Here is a 21,737-nt window from a genome sequence, read left to right as displayed (position 1 = left end):
CAAAACCACTATTCAGTATCAGATACTGAATAGTGCAAAACCACTATTCAGTATCAGATACTGAATGGTGCTAGCCATCTTGTAATCTTATCATGATACTGTTTGCTCCACTCACTTTTCTGAATTAATCAGTGATGATACTTTTCCGCGGATCCGCGGAAATCCGCGGTTTTCTTTCCTTTCCTCGGTTTTCCTCCTCAGATTTCGATCTTGTTTTGATGGAAATAAAAATTTTTGTCCTAACCAAGAAGGACTTTAATGGGGAAAGGGTTGATTTGTGGTGGAATAGAAATAGTGACTTTCCTATTCTTCAAAAGCTGGCTAGGGCTTGCTTATCCATATTTCATGGCCCACAGGTAGAGGGTTCCTTTTCTAAAATGAAGGATATTCTTAAAGACAAGTGTGGCAACATGAATATTTCAACATTCTCTGCCATACAGACGGTGAACTATTCTTTGAAAGCAAGGAATGCCACTGCCCTGGAAGCTTCAAAAGAAAAGACATAGATCACAGTGAAATTGATCCTGTCCTGATAAGTTGCATTAAAAAATCTCGCAGCAAGTATCATGCTGAGTTGCAAAAACAGAAAGAGGAAAAGGAAAGAAAAAGACAAATGTTTGATCAAGCAGTTGTAAAGGCGGAAACAAAAAAGCAAGCAAAGGCAGTCCGGGAGAAGGCAATTAAAACAGCCTATAAGCTTCATATAAAGAAGCAATCCAGACAGGTTGGGCCCCCACCTAGAAAGAGGCCCAAAACACACTAGTACTCTTCAAGTACTCAAAAGAAGTCATCCTGCCTACTTTCCTGTGGTGAAAGAATGTTCTAGGTGAGTTTTCCGTTTTTCCGAGACTTTTCCTCCTTTTTGACTTTTTGTGAGTATCATCACTGATTAATGATAATGTTTGTAACCGCTTGACAATTCGTGTTCATTCATGAAGGCTATTATTATTATTATTATTATTATTATTATTATTATTTATTATATATTTTATATTATATTATTATATTATTATTATTTATCATGATATGATATTATCGGAGCCCACCGATCGCTAAGAATGAACGTGTCATTATCACTGATACCTCTAGATTAAAAATAAAATAATAGAAACTGGTCGTGTCAGTGTCCGTCCTGACTGCTAGACTGGTGCTTGTGATTGTGAGTCCTACTAGTAGTACTAGTACTAGGAAATGGAAAGTATCACACTATCGACGTCTAAGTCTAGTTGTTTCTCAATTTTCTGAAATTTAGATTAATTAAGCCATTCATTATCATTAAGAAATTATTGACAATTGGGACGAAATTTGAGTGCACATTGTTTGATTTTATAATAATAATCTTAACAGGACGGCTCCATTCTTCATCAATGAGTAGTATCCAACTTGTTTGTTTTTCAATCGCTCCATTCTTCATCAATGAGTAGTATCCAACTTGTTTGTTTTTCAATCGCTCCATTCTTCATCAATGAGTAGTATCCAACTTGTTTGTTTTTCAATCGCTCCATTCTTCATCAATGAGTAGTATCCAACTTGTTTGTTTTTCAATCGCTCCATTCTTCATCAATGAGTAGTATCCAACTTGTTTGTTTTTCAATCGCTCCATTCTTCATCAATGAGTGGTATCCAACTTGTTTGTTTTTCAATCGCTCCATTCTTCATCAATGAGTGGTATCCAACTTGTTTGTTTTTCAATCGCTCCATTCTTCATCAATGAGTGGTATCCAACTTGTTTGTTTTTCAATCGCTCCATTCTTCATCATGAGTTATCCAACTTGTTGTTTTTCAATCGCTCCATTCTTCATCATGAGTGTATCAACTTTTGTTTTTCAATCGCTCACATTCTTCATCAATGAGTAGTATCCAAATGTTTGTTTTTCAGACGCTCCATTCTTCATCAATGAGTGGTATCCAACTTGTTTGTTTTTCAATCGCTCCATTCTTCATCAATGAGTGTATCCAACTTGTTTGTTTTTCAATCGCTCCATTCTTCATCAATGAGTGTATCCAACTTGTTTGTTTTTCAATCGCTCCATTCTTCATCAATGAGTAGTATCCAACTTGTTTGTTTTTCAATCCTCCATTCTTCATCAATGAGTAGTATCCAACTTGTTTGTTTTTCAATCGCTCCATTCTTCATCAATGAGTAGTATCCAACTTGTTTGTTTTTCAATCGCTCCATTCTTCATCAATGAGTAGTATCCAACTTGTTTGTTTTTCAATCGCTCCATTCTTCATCAATGAGTGGTATCCAACTTGTTTGTTTTTCAATCGCTCCATTCTTCATCAATGAGTGGTATCCAACTTGTTTGTTTTTCAATCGCTCCATTCTTCATCAATGAGTGGTATCCAACTTGTTTGTTTTTCAATCGCTCCATTCTTCATCAATGAGTAGTATCCAACTTGTTTGTTTTTCAATCGCTCCATTCTTCATCAATGAGTGGTATCCAACTTGTTTGTTTTTCAATCGCTCCATTCTTCATCAATGAGTAGTATCCAACTTGTTTGTTTTTCAATCGCTCCATTCTTCATCAATGAGTAGTATCCAACTTGTTTGTTTTTCAATCGCTCCATTCTTCATCAATGAGTAGTATCCAACTTGTTTGTTTTTCAATCGCTCCATTCTTCATCAATGAGTAGTATCCAACTTGTTTGTTTTTCAATCGCTCCATTCTTCATCAATGAGTGGTATCCAACTTGTTTGTTTTTCAATCGCTCCATTCTTCATCAATGAGTAGTATCCAACTTGTTTGTTTTTCAATCGCTCCATTCTTCATCAATGAGTAGTATCCAACTTGTTTGTTTTTCAATCGCTCCATTCTTCATCAATGAGTAGTATCCAACTTGTTTGTTTTTCAATCGCTCCATTCTTCATCAATGAGTAGTATCCAACTTGTTTGTTTTTCAATCGCTCCATTCTTCATCAATGAGTGGTATCCAACTTGTTTGTTTTTCAATCGCTCCATTCTTCATCAATGAGTGGTATCCAACTTGTTTGTTTTTCAATCGCTCCATTCTTCATCAATGAGTGGTATCCAACTTGTTTGTTTTTCAATCGCTCCATTCTTCATCAATGAGTAGTATCCAACTTGTTTGTTTTTCAATCGCTCCATTCTTCATCAATGAGTGGTATCCAACTTGTTTGTTTTTCAATCGCTCCATTCTTCATCAATGAGTGGTATCCAACTTGTTTGTTTTTCAATCGCTCCATTCTTCATCAATGAGTAGTATCCAACTTGTTTGTTTTTCAATCGCTCCATTCTTCATCAATGAGTAGTATCCAACTTGTTTGTTTTTCAATCGCTCCATTCTTCATCAATGAGTAGTATCCAACTTGTTTGTTTTTCAATCGCTCCATTCTTCATCAATGAGTGGTATCCAACTTGTTTGTTTTTCAATCGCTCCATTCTTCATCAATGAGTAGTATCCAACTTGTTTGTTTTTCAATCGCTCCATTCTTCATCAATGAGTGGGTATCCAACTTGTTTGTTTTTCAATCGCTCCATTCTTCATCAATGAGTAGTATCCAACTTGTTTGTTTTTCAATCGCTCCATTCTTCATCAATGAGTAGTATCCAACTTGTTTGTTTTTCAATCGCTCCATTCTTCATCAATGAGTAGTATCCAACTTGTTTGTTTTTCAATCGTTTTTTTTAAGATCCAGTTTCACCCATGCCACGGTTGATGGAGCTATTACTATTATACTATAATGACTCAAACTCCAGTTTAAATTTAACCTTTAACCTTTTACTGTATAGACTACTTGGTAGAAAGGATTGTTTTACTTTGATGCTATGGGATTGACTTGGTGATGGTTGCTTGGTTATAATATAAGGTTTAGATTTATATTAAATTCTTGAATCCTGCCTTTTTGAATTTGACAGTTGAGTTTTGATAGATGGTGTTGATGGTAATGAGGAATCATTTCGCGTGTTGAGCTTGTTGAAAAACCTTGGTAAGGCGGTGTATAGAAACTATTTATTATTATTATCACATCTCAAATAAGTTTGAACATTTTAATTCTCCATTTTCAGATGACGAACAAATGATTCGTCTCAGGGCTTCATTTTTGATGAAGGGGAAAGGTCGTAGACAAGTGACAAACAAGCTGTTTGTCCAGCTTTATCATCTGCGCTTTGAAGCCAAAACGACAGTGTCTGAGGTAAGGTATCATCTATGAATACATGACACATCTGTTTTCGTTGTCACAGGCCACTATGATGTTTTTGTGATAAATATTTTGGTTGTTTTTGATGTTTTTTACTGCGCTAATATTATCAGTACAGTGAGGCTAAACCAGCTTATGATTTGATTTTTTGTTGTAAAACACAAGGTCCCGCTATGGAGCTTTCAGATTCATATAAGTTCATGATGGTTGCCAGTAGATTTTATTGTTAACATGTATGGTTGAGTTTACTAGGGTTTGTAGTTACAAGTGACTGAGTGACATAGACAAGTAAAAGACGTGTTTATGGCTCTCTTTATGATATAATTTAAGCATGCCTGCAACAGTCAGCAATTAGCAATGGGCCATGTGCTGTTGGTATCATAGCACTAGTTGAAAAGGTCTTTACTAGGTTAGACAAGACTAGATGTTTGCTATGGAATACAATTAAATTCTAAACCATCCCTGTGTTCCTCTCTCTAGCAAAGTATATTAATTTTTTCATCCTAATCCTTATCTTTTTTTAAACTTGTTGGATTCTGATGTATTATCAAGGGTTATCTTTTTGTATAAGATTCTATTTTTTTTCTGTTCTAATATACTAATGCATTAGTTATAAGCCCTTTAATATTTTCTGGTTATTTTTTCCCTTCTAGGTGGAACAATGGTTCTCCAAATTAAGTAGACTCAAGTTATCCTGTCAATAGTATCTGGCGAAAAATTTTGAAGGTGGTGAAGGCGGCAAAAGGGAAAGATAAAACGTTTTTGAATGCACCTGTGGATCTTCACCACATCAGTGATGTCCTCAATGCCATTGGTATAGACATTACATTGGAGAAGAACAATTTTAAAAAGACTGTTGTGTCAAATGAAATTGCTGTGGACCTCGGCAATTTTCTCCTGAAACATGGACACACTTATGGAGACTTCCATAAATTTCTAGGAGACATATCGCCTTCTCCTGTAATTTGCACGAGAGAAGTTGCGAGGAATGTATCTCGCTGCAGAAACAAAGAAGGGGAAGCTGATAAAAAATATCAGCAGGGACCCAGCAGCACTTCAGGCATGGCTCAGGAAACCCTTCTTTCCCTGTCATCTGACGGAAATTCAGCTAAACTCTCCTCCTGCCACAGCCACAAAGCCACCCTCGTCATCGCCACCACCACCACCCCCACTGTCGTCTACTGTTGACTGGCCAGCACTGTCCTCAGCCAACCGTTTTATTTCCTTCATCTGTACTGCCATCATCAAGTCAACCTTCTACTTCTACTAAGATTCTCAGCTCACCACCACCACCACCACCATCGTCCTGCATTTCTACTGTATCTGGTTCTACCCCTCATCCCTCCACGAATATTAATTCTCGGAATGTGTCCACACCCGATTCATGTTCAGCACCACTACCATCATCGTCATTCACTTTTGGTTCTACCCCTCTACCCTCTACGTCTGTTTCTACTCAGAATCCAGCCAAACCTGAATGTACCCCTGCACCGATCACTTCTGTTTTATTGCCAGAATATTTTTCATCAGAGTCCCACATCCCACTTTCTTCCACAATTGTTAATGTTGACCATGTTAGAAAATTATCAAAGTCTGTCTCTTCTAAAAAATTGTTTTCATCTAAAAAGTCTAAAGTCGATTCATCAGAATGTAATATTTTAAAGAAAGAAATTTTTAATTTAAAATTAAAGAACAAAACTTTGTCACAGGATCTTGTTAAATTAAAAAAATCCAAAACTTATAAGAACAATTGTTCCCTGAGGAAAATTAATTCAGATTTAACAACAAAAATTGCAGACTTAGACATGAAAAATTCTGTCCTTAAAAAAGAATGTGATGATCTACAGAAAGTCAAGTTGTCTTTACAAAAAAAATTGTCTAAGTCAAAGAAAAGGTGTTTGCTATTGAATGAAAAGTCTGAGTCTCTACATTACACATTAAATATGGTTAACAATCTTGATAAAGATGACAGTAGATTCAAATTGAAATGTGACAAATATAATAAATTTAAAGATTCTGTCCGTATTGCATATATGGCTCTCCAAGGGGAAGCGAATGTGTCTGCAACTAATTGCTCAAAAGTTGTAGAAATAGTTGCCAAACATTTGTTTGGACATTCGTTTTCTCTTGAAGAATTACCTTCCTCTTCTACTGCTCTAATTATAATGTTTGAAGGCAATCATGTAGCAAAATGTCAAATTGTTGATGGAATTAAAAATACTGATTGTTTTACTTTTGCATCAGATGGTACTTCAAGGCGAAAGAAACATTACATGGAAAAATATATTGTTCTTAGTAGTGGAAAAGCAATTAGCTTGGGTTTTCAGACTATAGCCTCAGATGATGCAAATAGTATGTTAGAACAAATAATTAAAGTTTTTGATGATTTAATTCAAATTAATAGTGACCTAAAGGATGAAGAAAGAGATGAGCTTTTAAAAGAAATTGTTTATAAAATGAATTCTGTTATGTCCGATAGAGCGGCAAATATGAAACTTTTAAATAAAAAAAATCATGAATGGCGTAAGAGTGTTTTGCATGATGAGGATATATGTACACATTTTTTGTATTGTAACGCGCATTTTTTGCTTGGTCTGTCTAAAGCTGTTGAGAGTGCTGTGTTAGAATTTGAGAGGGATGTAATTAAAGAGGGGGGTTCACTTGGGAGGGACAGTCAGCAAAAGTTTAATCATTTTCAGTCTAGTATTGGTAAAGAAAGTGCAGCCTTACGTGCTATAAGACTAACTGCAGAAGTATTGGGACCTCGGGGGGATGAGAAAAATGGGGCAAGGGAAGAATGGCTAAATTATTGTGAAGCTAATAATATTAAGTCTCAGTTTTGCAGTTTTAGAAGTAATCGTTTCAATAATATATTTGAAAATGCTCATGCTCTTTTGTACCATCATAAACATGTTCTTGATTTTCTAGAAAATGAAGTTTCAGGTGACAATTTAAAGCTTCAAAGTATTGTTGCAGATTTGAGGGATAGTAGGGTAATTTCTTTAGTTGCTGCTATTTCACTGTTTAATCTATCACTGGGCCATACTGGGAGTTGATGAAAAGTAAAATTCCTTATGGGTCATTCCCCTCTTATGTCAAAAAGATTGATGTTAATTTTGAGAAATTTATGTCCATGATGTCATTTGATGAACATGAATTTGTTTCCGTGTTTGATGATTTTTGTTTTGATGACATGTGTACTTTTGATTTTGTGACACATGAATGCCAAATTGATTTAGTGTTGTTGGCTTTTAAAGATTTTGTAGGGAATTGTATATTGGTTTTAAGGAGGCAATTACATGACTTTCTTGACGGTGGTGTGTATGGTGGTGATATTGCTGTTGATGTTAAGAATATTTTAGATAGATGTCCGTTGACCAATTTGACTGGGGAAAGGTTATTTGGGGATTTAGATTATGATCTCAATAAACGAAAAAGGGCCTCCTTGCATTTACGCTCCACACTAAATATGTGGAAGCATAATAAGACAGTTTCTTGGTTTTGTGCATTAAGCGAATCTAAACAAAATGATATTTTAGAGGAAGATAAAAGGAATTCTGAAAACCTACAGTCTATTAGTAAGGAAGAGGAAGCTAATGTACGTGTAAAAGTTAAGGCAAAGATGAGTGAGAATAAAAGAAAAAGATGTGATAAAATACAGTGCACTCTCCCGATAACGACCTCTCCGAATAACGACATTCTCCCGATAACGACATTGGCCCCCGGTCCCGATTTTTTTACTATATGTTATTAGTAATAAAACTCTCTAAATAATGACATACTTTTTAGACCACTCTCCGGATAACGACATTGAGTTAGCAATAATCGGCTGTGACTTTGCTAGATACAAAAATAAAAATAGCTAAAATGTTGTTTCCGGTAAGTTTCATTTCATTCTCTGAGCCAGAGGCACCTCATAGCCAATGAGATCACTTTGTTATCGGCCAATGAAATGTCCTAAAGTCGGCCCTATGATTTACAGCAACAAGCGACAGACCGGGATTATGGATTTCTTCTCTAAATTGAAACCCGACAATTAGTTTAAAAAAAAAAAACAAAACAAAATAAAAACCCCCTCCCAAAAAAAAAACCAACAAAAAAACAACAAAAAAAAACCAACAAAAAAACATTTTTAATGTGGCCATGTGTTCAGTTGTATTATTAAATACAGCTGCACTCATGCCGGTCCCATAAACAACAGAGGGAAAATGACACACAAAAAACAACAAAAACAAACAAAAAACAACAAAACTACACACACACACACACACATACTTGTATGGCATGACTTGTCAGGACCATAATTTCACACATGACTTGTGGGTACCTCTATTTCCAGTGGGTTTAGGAAACATACAATACGTTGTATTGGTGGACAAAACAGCCGTCTATGATGGCAGGTGTCGTTTTTTAGAATACGTCAAATAACAAAGGTTTGACTAGAGTATGTTTGGGCCTCACTTTACACCATCATTGTAGGGACATTGTGTAGTCATTGTGAGGACTTGATGAGACAGGGCATTACTAGTGGGGACTCACTTGGTGTGTAAACTGTGCACATTTATTGCAAGGACCTGTGTAAACTGTGGCCATTACTTGCAGGGACCTTTGATGTGTCTACAGTAGACATTACTTCTAAGGACCTTTGAGAGTTTAAACTGTGGCCATTACTTGCAGGGACCTTTGATGTGTGTCTACAGTAGACATTACTTCTAGGGACCTTTGGGAGTTTAAAATGTGGCCATTACTAGCAGGAACCTTTGATGTGTGTCTACAGTAGACATTACTTCTAAGGACCTTGAGAATTAGATGCCCATCTATACGGAAAAGAATGTAAAAACAAAAGAAGAAATAGGACATTAAGATAGATCGGGATACTCCAAACAAAAATGTTCCTAACCTTAGGCTGTACCCGACTTGCATTACTATTGGCATATCATTTTTCTAGTCACTATGTCTGTATCAGAATGAAATGCAACCAAACATTCACTGCTCAGTAGATGATATCAGAACAATTCTGTCTTCATGAGGCTTTGAAATGATGACACTACAGGCCAGGTATCTACCAACTAAACTACCATATGGATCCTGATGTCAGATAACAATCTATCTTGTACACATTCGAATCATGTAGAACTGACCAAGTGAAAGTTCTCCCTCAATGCCAAGGGTAGGGTTCTGAACATTGACATATAATCATAAGGAGTATAAAGGGTGTTCAGTGGAATCCAGTCAAATCATCAAGACGGAAAAAATATGTTGATTTTAAATGAGGTTTATTTATTCATAATCATAGCCAAATAATAATGCCAAATAATGATTAATAAAGATTTGAAGTTGATTCTGGGGAAATTTTAAAATTATCTTATTAAATACAGTGGAAACTCCCAATAACGACATTCTCTGGATAACGACACAAATCTCTAGTCCCTAATCTTATACTTAAATTATGTTCGTAGTGAAAATAAAAACTCTGGATAGCGACATACTCCCAATAAAGACATAATCTTCCAGTCCCAAGCGATGTCGTTATTGGGAGTTTCCACTGTATATACCATGATAATTATCAGAAAAGAGTGAAAAGAGCCATACTATAACTGAGGGAAATATTGAATTCCAATCTTAATTAATTTCAAACGAAAGTCCTATGAGAGCAGGAAGACTCAAAAATTAGTAAGAGTATACATCTTGTTCTCTGAGGTGTAAGAAGGGATGACAAAAATTACTTTTTGCATTATTGATGGGATGCTGCTAGTCTATGCCACATAACTTTTCTGGACGTGTCTTAGTATTCAACGATGGTACCCATTTTTTTCTGGATAGAGAGGGCAGAAACAAAGACAGCTCTCATTGAAGCTAAATTCGGGTCCTAATGAATAGACAGTGCTCTACCGTTTGAGATGCTCGAACCCATATAACGAAAATACAACAAGAAATAGTCCATTCTTGACGATAAAGAAGCATAAACAATTTTTATACATAATGATGATATATGTGGCGGAAAAAACAAAACTTAATAAACTAACAGTGGTTTGAATTGTGTGTTCAAGAGCGCAAGCAAAACATCTGAGGTGAGACCCTGAAAACCAAAGGAACAGATAGGTAATTTGCTAGCGCACCAGGGCGTATTTTTACAAACACATTAATCATTATTAAACAATTGGTAAAATTGACTCCATTTTAGCAAGTCAATGCATCTAATGTTTTATTGAATAAAATGGTATGCCAGAACGGGGAATGAAAATGTGACTTCTCAATAGTTTGATTAAGCCTAGATCTTAACTCGTCTAATAAGCAAAGATAATGACGTGGAAAAAGATAGAATCACAAAACATCACTTTATACAAGTTAACAAATGTCAAAATAGGAATGTTGGTCTAATTAACAGAAATGATTTTGATAACTATTCTGCAAATTGTTTTGGTTTAAGGACTATTTGGCTAAAATCACTTTCAGTTCATTGATACGAGTATAACGAGACAAAATAAAAAGTAATTTTGAATACTTTTGTGTTCATCTGGTTTTGACATTTTCCACAATATAATGGTCAGAGATAACATTATTATCATCAACAACAAATTGTCCTGTAATTGGACATATTATTATCAGTATCATTATTGAAAAAAAAATATGTTCATGTTTTCATATTGATTTTAAGTTGATGTCAAAAACAACATAGTATTGAAATTTTTATAAAGAGAGAGAGAGCGAGAAAGAAAAGAGAACGAGAGAGAGAGGAGGTCGGAGGAAAAAGTACTGATCACAAATTGCATAAGGTACCAATTAATTGAATTAACAACAAATGTCTGTACATCAAGGCGACAACAAGATAATGCTTAGTTTATGTACTACCGTACATACAATAACATAGGGAACAAATTTCTATACAAATTTCTTTTTTCTAGTTTGAACATTTTTTATGTAATATTTGATTTGTCTCCAGGGTCTGTTTGCTAAGATTGGAGAATTTCTCATAGCATTTTCAATGTTTGCTTTGCCAGGCAATCTTTCTAAAAAGAAAAAATTCCTAATTCCTTTTCAACAGCTTTTCTTTCTTCCTCAGACCACCCTTTCCTTTCTTTATTCACTACTCTGTTTGTGATTTTCTTTGATTTATGAGATTCTCTAACAGTATCAGCCTCCTGACAGTTTTCAGTGTATGGCATTATCGTCGTACTATCAGGGTCATGCTGCTACATCCTGTGTCACCGCCTTGAACGCAGTCGTCAAGGTCATCCTCATCAGCACTTAATTCCTCTCCATCAATTGCTTCGTCTTCAGCAAATTCCAGCTCGTCTAGATTCTTTCCCTTACACTTGTCAATTTTTCCTTTCTCCAGTTGCAAGAGAATCTTACTAACTTTAGCAAGTTGCATCGTGTCCTCTGGAAGACGATAGTATTCTTTATGAACAGACTTGTCATGCCCCATGAAGGCAGCCAATGCTTCCAGTTCATTCTCCTTCAAATCAAGCAGCTGACATATTGTTCCAATATGTTTTCTAAGTGCTGTAGATGTCAATAAGTCTGGCTGATCTGCTCCACATGCAGTGGCAAATTTCCTGAGAACATCTGAAGTTCTAAGTACATTTTCACCTTCACCGATAGCACCAAAAACATATGGGTTATTGTTAGCAAGCCCACTGGATTGTCTGAAATCGAGGAGCAAGTCAATACTATCCTTGTGAGATTTGGGTAGAAGAACTGGCACTCGTCTCCCTCGCTTTCCTCTAATTTCTACCCTTTCGAGTTGTTTGGCTAAGTTTCTTTCAAACTTACTCAAACTCTGCAGGATTTCCCCTTGTAGAGATTTTCCTGAAGCCAATCCATTCTGATAGTTTTCAATTTTCATTCTCTGCATCTCACCGCCTCTTCGTCTGTTAAAAAGAACCACCTGTGCTAGAGCAATCTCAGCTAAATTTCTCCACGTATTTGGGTTTGGGTGTTCACGCAATTGTGTTATTGCATCTGTTAACTTGGATTTAATGAAACAATATAAAAGCTGCACATCTTTTGCTAAAGGTAGTCTTCTTGCTGTGTTAAATCTTCTTTTGTGAAGAGTGTGCAGAGCTCTCGATGATATTTGATGTGACCAGTCAGAAGAATAAAGTTTGGTAAATGCTTCAGCCTGTTTCTCTAATAGAGTATCTCCTGATTGCAAAGCCTCTGATTTCAAAATGTCTGCACAGGCTTTTAAGGAATGGCCTAACTTTAAAGCAAGTGAAGGTATTTCATAAATTCCAGTGATGCAATTGTACTTTGCTAAAACTTTGACAACTTTGACAACAGTTGAAAATAACAGGGGGTCAATGCACTGTGTAATATTTTCAATTTCACATTCGTTTTTCATTTCATTCAAAAAACGGCCAATTTCTCTCATTTTTTGTTTTATGTACTGGTATTGATGTGGCTGGTCTAAAAATTTAGAAAAAAGATTTTTCCCATACTGCAAAATGACACTGTCATGGCGACAAAGGAGGGAGATCCTATCGGAACTCATTGTGTTTAAAATCTTTTCTTCAAAATCACTATTATCGTCTTCCTGTTTACTTGAAAGTAAAAGAAAATTTGTATTTTTCTTTGAGCTTTTGGTTTCATTATTGAAGGCAGCACATTTTTTCTTGTGACGCCATAAATCCTTCCTTAGAAAAAGTCCAAAACATTTTTCACAGGTTGTAAAAGCCTCTAAGTTGTCAGTTATTGGTTGCCTTCTAGCCGGAATCAAAAAACCTTTTTTTGCATCTATCACTGTTTTGTTGTGTTTAAAATCCCCACGATGAAGCAATAACTGCAATTCCCTCTTTCTGTCCTTGGTACCTACTTTATGGGCTAAAGCTTTTGCCACTTCAATTTCCCCACTATGTACACTTTCTAAATGCCTAGCCATTTTAGCATAAAGTCTACCACAATACAAACAAGAATGTCGTTTGTCCCATTTTCTTTTACCCCCCGATCCTCCTGGCACCATTTTCTGCACAGTCATGTCATCTGCTTTCTGTGGAAGGTCAGCCTCCTGATCATCGAGCTGTGGGAGAGGGATGATGACAGACTCGCTACCACTTTCTACCTCACTCTCTGCAACACAAACTAGACTTGCAGTTGTAGGACTTCTTTGGTGTTCATTGGGGTCTGAAAATGCAAAAATAAAAAACATGACTTCACTTGCTGTTGTGCAATTCAAAGTACTTATGCATACCATGTAGACCCCAAGTGTGTCGCAATAGCCGAGCGGATAAGCCATTGCACTGTGATATGGGAGATCTGGGTTCGAGTCCCACTTTTGGCACTGCAATTGAACCTTGGGAGAGGTTATTTGCACACACTGCCGCTGCTCTTACAACGACATATGGTTCACGGAAAACCAAAAAATCATTTCCCCTTCTCGGGGTGAAATATTTCACCAAAAAAAAGTGCTGTCTCAATTTTGTAGGTTAACATGACTGGTTACAACTGACTCATTTGGATAGAATAGTAGACTATCTCAAGGCATTAAAAAAAAATCATTCTTCTCTTCATAAAACAATTTGGTAATAACCATGCAATACAACTAATGCTCAAGGCCATACATCTGTGTGACATGTGGGATTGCACCAGTGTTGTCACAGTATAAAATGAGTTACAAACAGGTTTCAAGGGATCAAAGTACGTACTATTATGGGTAAATTAGAGTATATTCCTGCTTATTGTATTTGGATTTTAAATCTAAAGCATCACAGGTTCTTATTTACCTTTGTCATCAGCATCCTCAGGATCGCTGTCTGTTTTGCAGCTAGAAGAACTCTCTCCTGAGCTTTCAGGGACATATTCGTCTTCACTGTCCATTTCTGAAATAAGATTGTAAGAGGGAATGATGCTTGCTTGTATCTTCAAAACAGTTTGTTGGGTTTAATTTTCAGGTTTTTAAGACATTTTTAACACAAAAAAGATATCAATTATCTAACATAATGTACAAGATTCTTCTAACTCAATACAGTGGGCACCGGATTCAACGAGGTCGCATTCAACGAGAAGTCGGATTCAACGAGGGATTCAGAAATCCCCGATTCCCGGCCCTATATTTTCTTAGTAAATAAAAACGCATCCAACGAGCATCCTAGCTCCTAAAGTCGCATTCAACGAGGTCATTTAGGCCAGACCATTGGCTTCAGGCCAGAGCAATGCTACCCACAGAGTGGCACAACTTTCATTTGAACGTCACTGTTTGCTTGCCTCCACAAAACGAACGTCTCATGTTGTCCAATGTGTAGTGCGTGGTTTACAGTAGTACGATGCTACTCAGCCGTGTGTCGTGTAGAATTTTATCTGGTAGGTATTCCTATGTGTAAGGCAAGAGGTGAGTCGGTCATAGACAACATGTAGTCCCTCTATGGAGTGGGTTGGTAGAAATTGTGAGGCGAGGAGAGGATGGGTAGGTGTATTTACTTCGATGAATGAGGAGATGCTGGCAGCAGACATGTGACGTGTAGTGCCATGGTTAGGTCATGCGCAGCTAAGATTTCATCACACAGACTTAGTGTTAATTGTGATGGTCTCAGTTTTGTATGAATAAAGGACAAGGGCTAATCTTATTAATAAAATACATGCATTGAAATGCAAAATTTTTTTTTTTTTAAATATGTAAATAAATAAAATTTTAAAATGAAAAGAAACAACCCCAGAAGAATCCCGGTGCCGTAATGTGCTCGTCAAGGAAGCTAAATCATAAATCTAACTTTTTCATACTGATTCATTATTTATATTCCTTGTTTAGGACAAAGTCGCATTCAACAAGAGGTCGCATTCAACGAGGTCAGGGGCCCTGTCCCAAAGACCTCGTTGAATGCGACTTCCACTGTAAACAAATTGATACTCAAATTTGTGATATTTTAGTTAATTGTCCAATGCGTCATTCACTATTCCCCAAACAGCAACATTTTTAAAACGGAACATGATGTATCGCATATTTCTTCTGAAGACAGAATTAATTCGGCATTGTATTTGTATCTTTTCTATTTCACTAAAAACACCTCATCACAGGTTATTTACCTTTGTCATCAGTATCCTCTGGATCGCTGTCTGTTTTGCAGCTAGAAGCACTCTCTCTTGGGCCTTCGGGGACATATTCGTCTTCACTGTCCTTTTCTGAAATGACCATGAAAAGTATATATCAAAACATGTGTGCAAAATTGAAATGAAGTTTCTCTTTACTCCAGAGAAGCAAACATCAGATATATTGTAGATGTAATTCTCTAACCATATAGTCTGGTTATGTCTTTGAAAACTAACTTGGTTAGAGAATTAAATCAAGGAGATGAAAGTACAATAATCAAAACTCTTTTCTATAACTGACCCCCACCATCTTCATTTATGTTACAGACTAAATGAAAGAGCAATGCCATCATTCTAAACTCAATATTGTGAGAGGCAGAGGAAGAGAGAGAGAAAGAGAAAAAGAGAGAGATAAAAAGATTATTTCATTTCAAAATGCAGTATCTAAAAGAAAGGATATGATTTCTATGATAAGATTATCAACAATAATTTTTCATCTTTGTTGCAGAGCACTGCTGGTTGTTTGGCCTGGCAGTGAACTTTCTCATTAATGAGGGGAAAATAAGATATTTTTGGCTCACTCTATGACAACCCAGCTGGATTGTCCAAAGTTAATTAAGAACCGATGGAAAGTTGTTAGTGATAGACTATATGAAATGTAATAGTAATACACATTATTAGAAACCAAAATGAGCTACTATTAGGCCTGTAATGACTTACTTTCTTTTTCTTATCTTTAATGTGAGTAAACAGGCATTCAAATACGTAACTCCTTAAAGGACTTCATGCCAATAAGACCAGAGCCTAACCCTGTAGCTCGGAGCTGACTAGTAGCAATTTCTTGTTACGCTTTGGATAGGACACTGGTCTTTTGAAAAGTACTTTACACCCATTTCCAATAGGTCTAATGATATCCAGCTACCCACTTTCTGCTGGATAGGTAGGGGGATTGGAAAAAATTCTAATGTCTTTTTTGCCTGAACCTGGAATCAAACCCGGGATATCTGTGTGATAGGCCACAACTCTATCAACTGATCTCAAGGGACCCTCAATTGAGCATTTGAATGCCATGTAAAAGTTGACAAGCATTCAAGAGGTAATAATATTCCTTTTGGTTTGAGTGGTTAGAAAAGCAAAATGAAAATGATAAAATCAAACTTACTGCAATTACTGCCTATTTCTTCAGGAATTTGTCCACCACGACGAGGAGGCCTTAAGTTCGCACATCTCTGATTCTGGAACAGAAAATATATTAGAATAGAGGATTAGAAGTAGACTTATGCAGCTATATATATGTGCATTCCAATCTGGCATCTCTCAAATGGCTCTACCCAGACTGACAGTCAACCAAAAAAAAAAGGTACATTGTTACACAAACATAATACTATCATCTGCATTTTTTGCTAAATAGGAGCCTAAAATTTGCCAAAAATAACGTCAAAATGTGCCAAAAGTGCCAAAATTTGCCAAAAAATTGCGGGGCAGAGTTAGACGTGATATGATATTTAACCCCTAAACTCCCCATAATCCTTGAAAAAATGTATGAAAATTAAATGGTTTCCAATTTTTTCCAACTTTACTTTTAGATAAAATGGTGTTTCAAATGAAATCTATTGCCCGTTATATCCTGACAAATAATATCATTAATTCCAGCTAAAAGTGAAAAAGAAATCACAAGAAAACGTTTTTTCAGAAGAAAAAAAATGTCAAAAATCGGAAAATTTGCCAAACTTTGCCAATTTTGTGAAATTTGCGGAAGGGCCCGGAATTTGCGGCCGCAAAATATGCAGATGACAGATAATAGCATTAAACTATGAGCATACTTAAGAACGACAACTCAGAGCAAAAAAGGATCTTGTTTTAAACTAAAGCATAAACCTAGCCGAGTCATCTCAGCCAATTAGAAAAGGCTTCGGTCATAATACATATTCCATGAATCAAACAAAGCAGGTCTTTGAATAGATAATTATTAATTAATCAATGACTAGAAAACTATGTAACCTTCATATCATTAACAATGTAGTTACCTCAGTCTTGTCTTTTGCTTTCTTTATCATCCCAGAATCGGAAAGTAAAGAAAAAACTTCATTTGCAGTTTTCAACGGTTTCTGAAAAAAAGAAACAATACAAATACATAAACTTTTATCAAAGAAAAAAAAATGTAGTGAGTGGTTGACTTTAGCCATGTAAAAAACATTTATTATACTCCAATTTGGAGGCTTGCATTTTAAAAACTCATCCCTCGTCAATTACAACAGTGGCAATTACAAATAAGTAAACCAACTAAGTAACCAGAAGAAATTAAAAACACATAGATCAGCAGATGAATCATAAATGATTCAAAGTCTACGTAGCCAAGAACTGTCAGTGTCTTAGTCTTAGTGTAGGCTACCCAGCCTACTGCAGACTGCATAGGAATTGTTAATTTTTTTTTCTTTTGATATTAGGGTTTGCAACAAGTAAAGGCATGTTTTAGAAGGTACTTTGATACCTGCATGACTCAAAAATGGGCACCTGAAATAGGGCCTGTGGCTGTGACCTTATTTTTTATTTTTTGATAGCTTCTTCTTTCTTTCTTATTTATAAATATGGATTTTCACGATGTTTGTGTCACATGCAGCTAGGCTTAGAAACTTGACAGGCCAGTCAGCGCCGATCACAAGTCTGACGTCATGGGGGATTTCCTTGGCTGCTGGAAATGTCAAGTTCGCGACCAGCGTGTCCAAGATTTCGAGCGTGTCCTTTCAGACTGGGGATTTCATTCGGCATCGTGTGTAGTTTGTGTGTGTGTGTGCATGACTTTTTTCGTTTTCTTTTCAAAACGGGGCCTGATAGATATGGATGCCAAGTTGGATTATTGAAACCCAAAGTTCCCGTATTTTTTTGTTTGTCGCCTCTTGCTTTTCGTTTTATACTAGGAGTTTGTGTATACTTCTTCACCTGAGTCGCACCGCAACTATTATTTTATACAGCTGCCATTTTTGGAATTTTCATTAAAAGGCAGCAGTTGTGACGCTTAGTTGCGACTGAATCGTATCGTTCTTGCGGCTGTTTTCAAAACTGCTTTTTCACACCATTTCATAAAGAAGCAGGAGTGAGTCGCAACACAACTATTACTTTTTATACAGCTGCCATTTTTGGAATTTTCAATAAAAGCGCAGCAGTTGTGATTTTTTTTGACAACGGCTTCCTTTTACGGCTTTAATTTCACATAACCGCATCTGACTATAGTCATTCTCCCGACACGCTTTTTTTTTTGCTGTATATGAAAATAGTAAAAATAGCAGCTATAAAAGGAGAGATTGTTGCGATCCGATGGCGTAATTGTAAAGCAACTCCTGCTTTATTGGGAAATGGTGTGAAAAAAGCAGCTTTGAAAACAACTGCAGGAACGATGTGACTCACTCGCGACTAAGTATCATAACTGCTGCGCTTTTATTGAAAATTCAAAAAATGGCAGCTGTGTGCAAGTAATTGTTGCGGTGCGATTCACTCCTGCTTTTTAGTGAAATGGTGTGAAAAAATCAGCGTTGAAAACAGCCGCAAGAACGATATGACTGTCGCAACTAAGCATCACAACTACTGCCTTTTTAGTGAAAATTCCAAAAATGGCAGCTGTATAAAAATTATAGTTGCGATGCAACTCATGTGCTATTTAACGGCTTAGTCGTATCACAACTGCTACTCTTTATGTGAAAATGGCGCAAACAGCAGCTATAAAAAGAAGCATTTGCGATGCTACCTGGGCACGCCTTCGCATCGCGAAATGGATCTTCTCTAAAATCGCTGTCAACCCCGCATCCCCCCCCCCCTCAAATCACCAAGTTTTCATCATTTGACAATGAAATTGCGAAAATTGCAACACAAGAGTGATATTAAATCCGACCAAATTAATTGTGCGTGAAGATTTTTTTTTACATATCAGAATTGTGAAACTTGGCATTAAAATCGCCAATTTGTCCTATATGGCAGGAAACCATTACATGTCATTACACACGTCATTAGTCATTACCATAGCACACATAGGTTTCGCTAAGGTCATTACACTACACATCTCACTCAACTGCCTTCATGTGCCACGAGTGAGAGGCGCCGGGTGAATGGGGTACCCCATAATATGTCTGTGAATTAGCATTGCCTCTGTCGGTGGGGATTCCATGGCATCCCATGACGTCACACAGAAATTAAGCAGCCAATCAGCAACGATCAAATATTGCGATCAGCGCTGATTGGCCTGTCAAGTTTCTACGCCTAGCTGCATGTGTTTGTGTCATTGTATTTAGTTTGCAATCAGTAGTCCATTGGTGTATGTTTTGTATAAATTGTAAGTGATTGAATAATAGCATTGAGGATGAAACAGGAATATTTCAATTGATAACTGAGGTCAATTATAAAGCTTGTCCCTTTTTATTAATTATTAACATCATGACACTAAACTTAAAAATCTTATTCGATGATGTATCATAAATGTCATGTCCCAATTTCATCCGGCATCAGAAATCAGACCATCCCTGCAGCAAGCATGCAGACCCCTGACGCCATTCATTCTTTCCTATATTTCATTACAATGTGACGGAAATAGATAAAAGTGGAGAATGCACACGATTTTTTTAGTGATACTGAAACTGATATTGATGTTAATGTAAATCGAATTTCGAGAAATTTAAGATAGGTACCAGATTTTGTTTTTGTACTAACTTTATTTCTACAGCATGGAATTTAAGTGGTATCACTGTTCTTGTGTTGCAATACCTTTCCAATGACGTATGTCTTGGTCTTGATTAATTTTGAATTATTTTTTTTTGTCAAGTTCAAAGTCCGGTAGCACTGCTCACTGCACTGATGTGGGGAGAGAAATATCGACCCAAGAACATCGTGAATTGACTGGGAACCGCAACACTGCGATATTACTATTACCTGAATTTAAACTCTAAAAATAATAATAAGAGAAGGCAGCCCTCATTGCTAAGAATTTAACGCGGAAATCTTAACAATCGCCGATGCCGATAGTATAGCCATAGCGCAGAGCTCTAACTCTAGGCTGATGAAGTCGTAATTTAGTGATTTGTTTAGTTAGATTGGTAAGAGTAAGAATCCAAAAAATAATTTTAAGAGATCCGATCCCGAACAATTAAAACTAGACTTGCTTTTTATCCATATCAATAACTAATTAAAAGTGGGAAAAAAATATTTCTTACCCCTTTTTTACGTTGAAAAGTCCACATCTTCGCCTGTCAGTACAGTGTCAGCCGAGCGCAGCCATTGCAGACAAAAACTTCCGGTTGGCGTCTACCGTTTCAAACTCTTTTTCAGAAGAGCGGTACAAGACGCACACCAACGCAATTCAATATTTTCACACACCGTAAATTGTGTAAAATCCACACACACGTTTCAAGTAAAACGTCATTATGGGGACTTCGATGAAATTTGGTGAAATGGTTCAGGGCGTCAAAATGATGGTTTTAAACCAATACCATTATGGGGACCCGAGTGTAAGGCCCCACAATGACAAGGGGTCCTCAGAACGTTGGTGTGTAACCAGGTATTGGTCCCCATAAGTAATGCCATACAAGAACACACACACACACACACACACACACACACGTCGTGTATTTTACATGTTTGGAAAGTCCGATCACTGATCACCCACTATGGTTGGTACATTAATGTACATTCTAAGGGTCTAACCACACCCCTTTTTCCGCCATCTTGAAATTTTCCGAATAACGACATGTTCCCGATAACGACATGCACCTCTGGTCCCGAGCCATGTCGTTATCGGGGGAGTACACTGTAATAAAAGATAGGCAACAGAAATCTGATATATTAGATGCTGTAATTTCAGATGGTGGGATAATGTAAAACTAAAGATCAGTTAGATAGACTTCTGAATATTGGCACAGCTGAAAGTGTTAAGAAATCAAACAAGATATAGAAAGGTATTTTTGGGTGAAAAGAATTTAAAGGTAACGGGGACCATTAGCACTCTTATGATTCTTTGTTAAGGATGATTACTGATGATGAAGCAGAAGCATCTTTTTGGTCAACTGCTGTCAAACGAAGAAGGGTTTCAGATTCTGATGTTGATTAGATAACACTATGAGCTTAAATTCAAGCTTCGTTTTTAATTACAAAAATGGAGTTTCAGGTTTCTCCTTTGTCTACAATCAGGATGAACCAAACACTTATAAATGATGTGGGAGTGGCGTTAAGTTGAAATACGTTTGTGGTAAAGGGGAAAACGAAAATCCATTCTTCTATCTGTTTTTCAATTAAATGGAAGCTTACATTCAATTTCACATTATTAATCGCTTCGAGTAGAAAAAAAATTACAACATTACAATTATATTGATTAATGAAATTATGAATCTAATTCCATCACTCTTACATTTGATCAGTGACATGCTTTTTTAAACATTGTTGTTTCTCCTAATATGTTTATCATGTGCTTTCTGGATTATTGACATATGTTTTATTTATCCTCACCATGTTTAGCGTCAAGCAAGACCGGCTTTTCTATTCGGGTCCTAATGAATAGACAGTGCTC

The 21,737-nt window shown here is 36.5% G+C and overlaps 2 protein-coding genes and 1 long non-coding RNA gene across 5 annotated transcripts; 2 read left to right on the top strand and 1 right to left on the bottom strand.

Moving 5' to 3' along the window:
• The first annotated feature begins 158 nt into the window (after nt 1–158).
• On the top strand, nt 159–10,669 carry LOC144957294 (uncharacterized). Of its 2 annotated transcripts, none has more exons than XR_013642124.1 (3): nt 159–826; nt 4,032–4,159; nt 4,819–10,669. It is a non-coding gene; the product is annotated as an uncharacterized LOC144957294 (long non-coding RNA). The 2 variants fall into 2 exon arrangements; XR_013642125.1 differs by lacking the exon at nt 159–826 and adding an exon at nt 3,213–3,470 and having other exon boundaries at nt 3,521–4,159.
• LOC144957292 (uncharacterized) lies at nt 5,493–10,669 on the top strand (the record flags this gene model as incomplete). Its single annotated transcript, XM_078888394.1, is given in 1 exon segment — nt 5,493–10,669. A coding segment is annotated over 1 exon segment (1,729 nt), but the record flags the coding sequence as incomplete, so codon positions are not given.
• Nucleotides 10,330–20,698, bottom strand: LOC144957291 (uncharacterized). 2 transcript variants are annotated; one of them, XM_078888393.1, is made up of 6 exons: nt 20,389–20,698; nt 17,218–17,298; nt 16,353–16,425; nt 15,188–15,283; nt 13,891–13,986; nt 10,330–13,291 (listed from the first exon to the last, which is right to left on the bottom strand). In XM_078888393.1, exons 1-6 carry the CDS (start codon nt 20,413–20,415, stop codon nt 11,331–11,333), a joined length of 2,334 nt encoding a protein of 777 aa, XP_078744519.1. In that variant the 5' UTR covers nt 20,416–20,698; the 3' UTR covers nt 10,330–11,330. The 2 variants fall into 2 exon arrangements, with proteins under 2 accessions (XP_078744519.1, XP_078744518.1); XM_078888392.1 differs by lacking the exon at nt 20,389–20,698 and having other exon boundaries at nt 17,218–18,892.
• Between the last annotated feature and the right edge of the window lie 1,039 nt (nt 20,699–21,737).

This window comes from Berghia stephanieae, chromosome 11 (assembly GCF_034508935.2).
Source record: "Berghia stephanieae isolate SIO BIC M18660-M18661 chromosome 11, UCSD_Bste_1.3, whole genome shotgun sequence".
In the NCBI taxonomy this organism is placed as follows: Eukaryota; Metazoa; Mollusca; class Gastropoda; order Nudibranchia; family Aeolidiidae; genus Berghia; species Berghia stephanieae.
The sequence above is the reverse complement of the archived record's forward strand: the minus strand, read 5'-3'. Positions and strand labels throughout refer to the sequence as shown.

Coding starts and splice junctions, on each gene's coding strand:
- LOC144957291 (XM_078888392.1), bottom strand. CDS start 17,376: ATGGCTAAAGTCAACCACTCACTACATTTTTTTTTCTTTGATAAAAGT. Junction 13,987..15,187: donor AGAGGATACTGATGACAAAG/GTAAATAACCTG, acceptor ATCTTATTTCAG/AAATGGACAGTGAAGACGAA. Junction 13,292..13,890: donor TGAGGATGCTGATGACAAAG/GTAAATAAGAAC, acceptor TTGCATTTTCAG/ACCCCAATGAACACCAAAGA.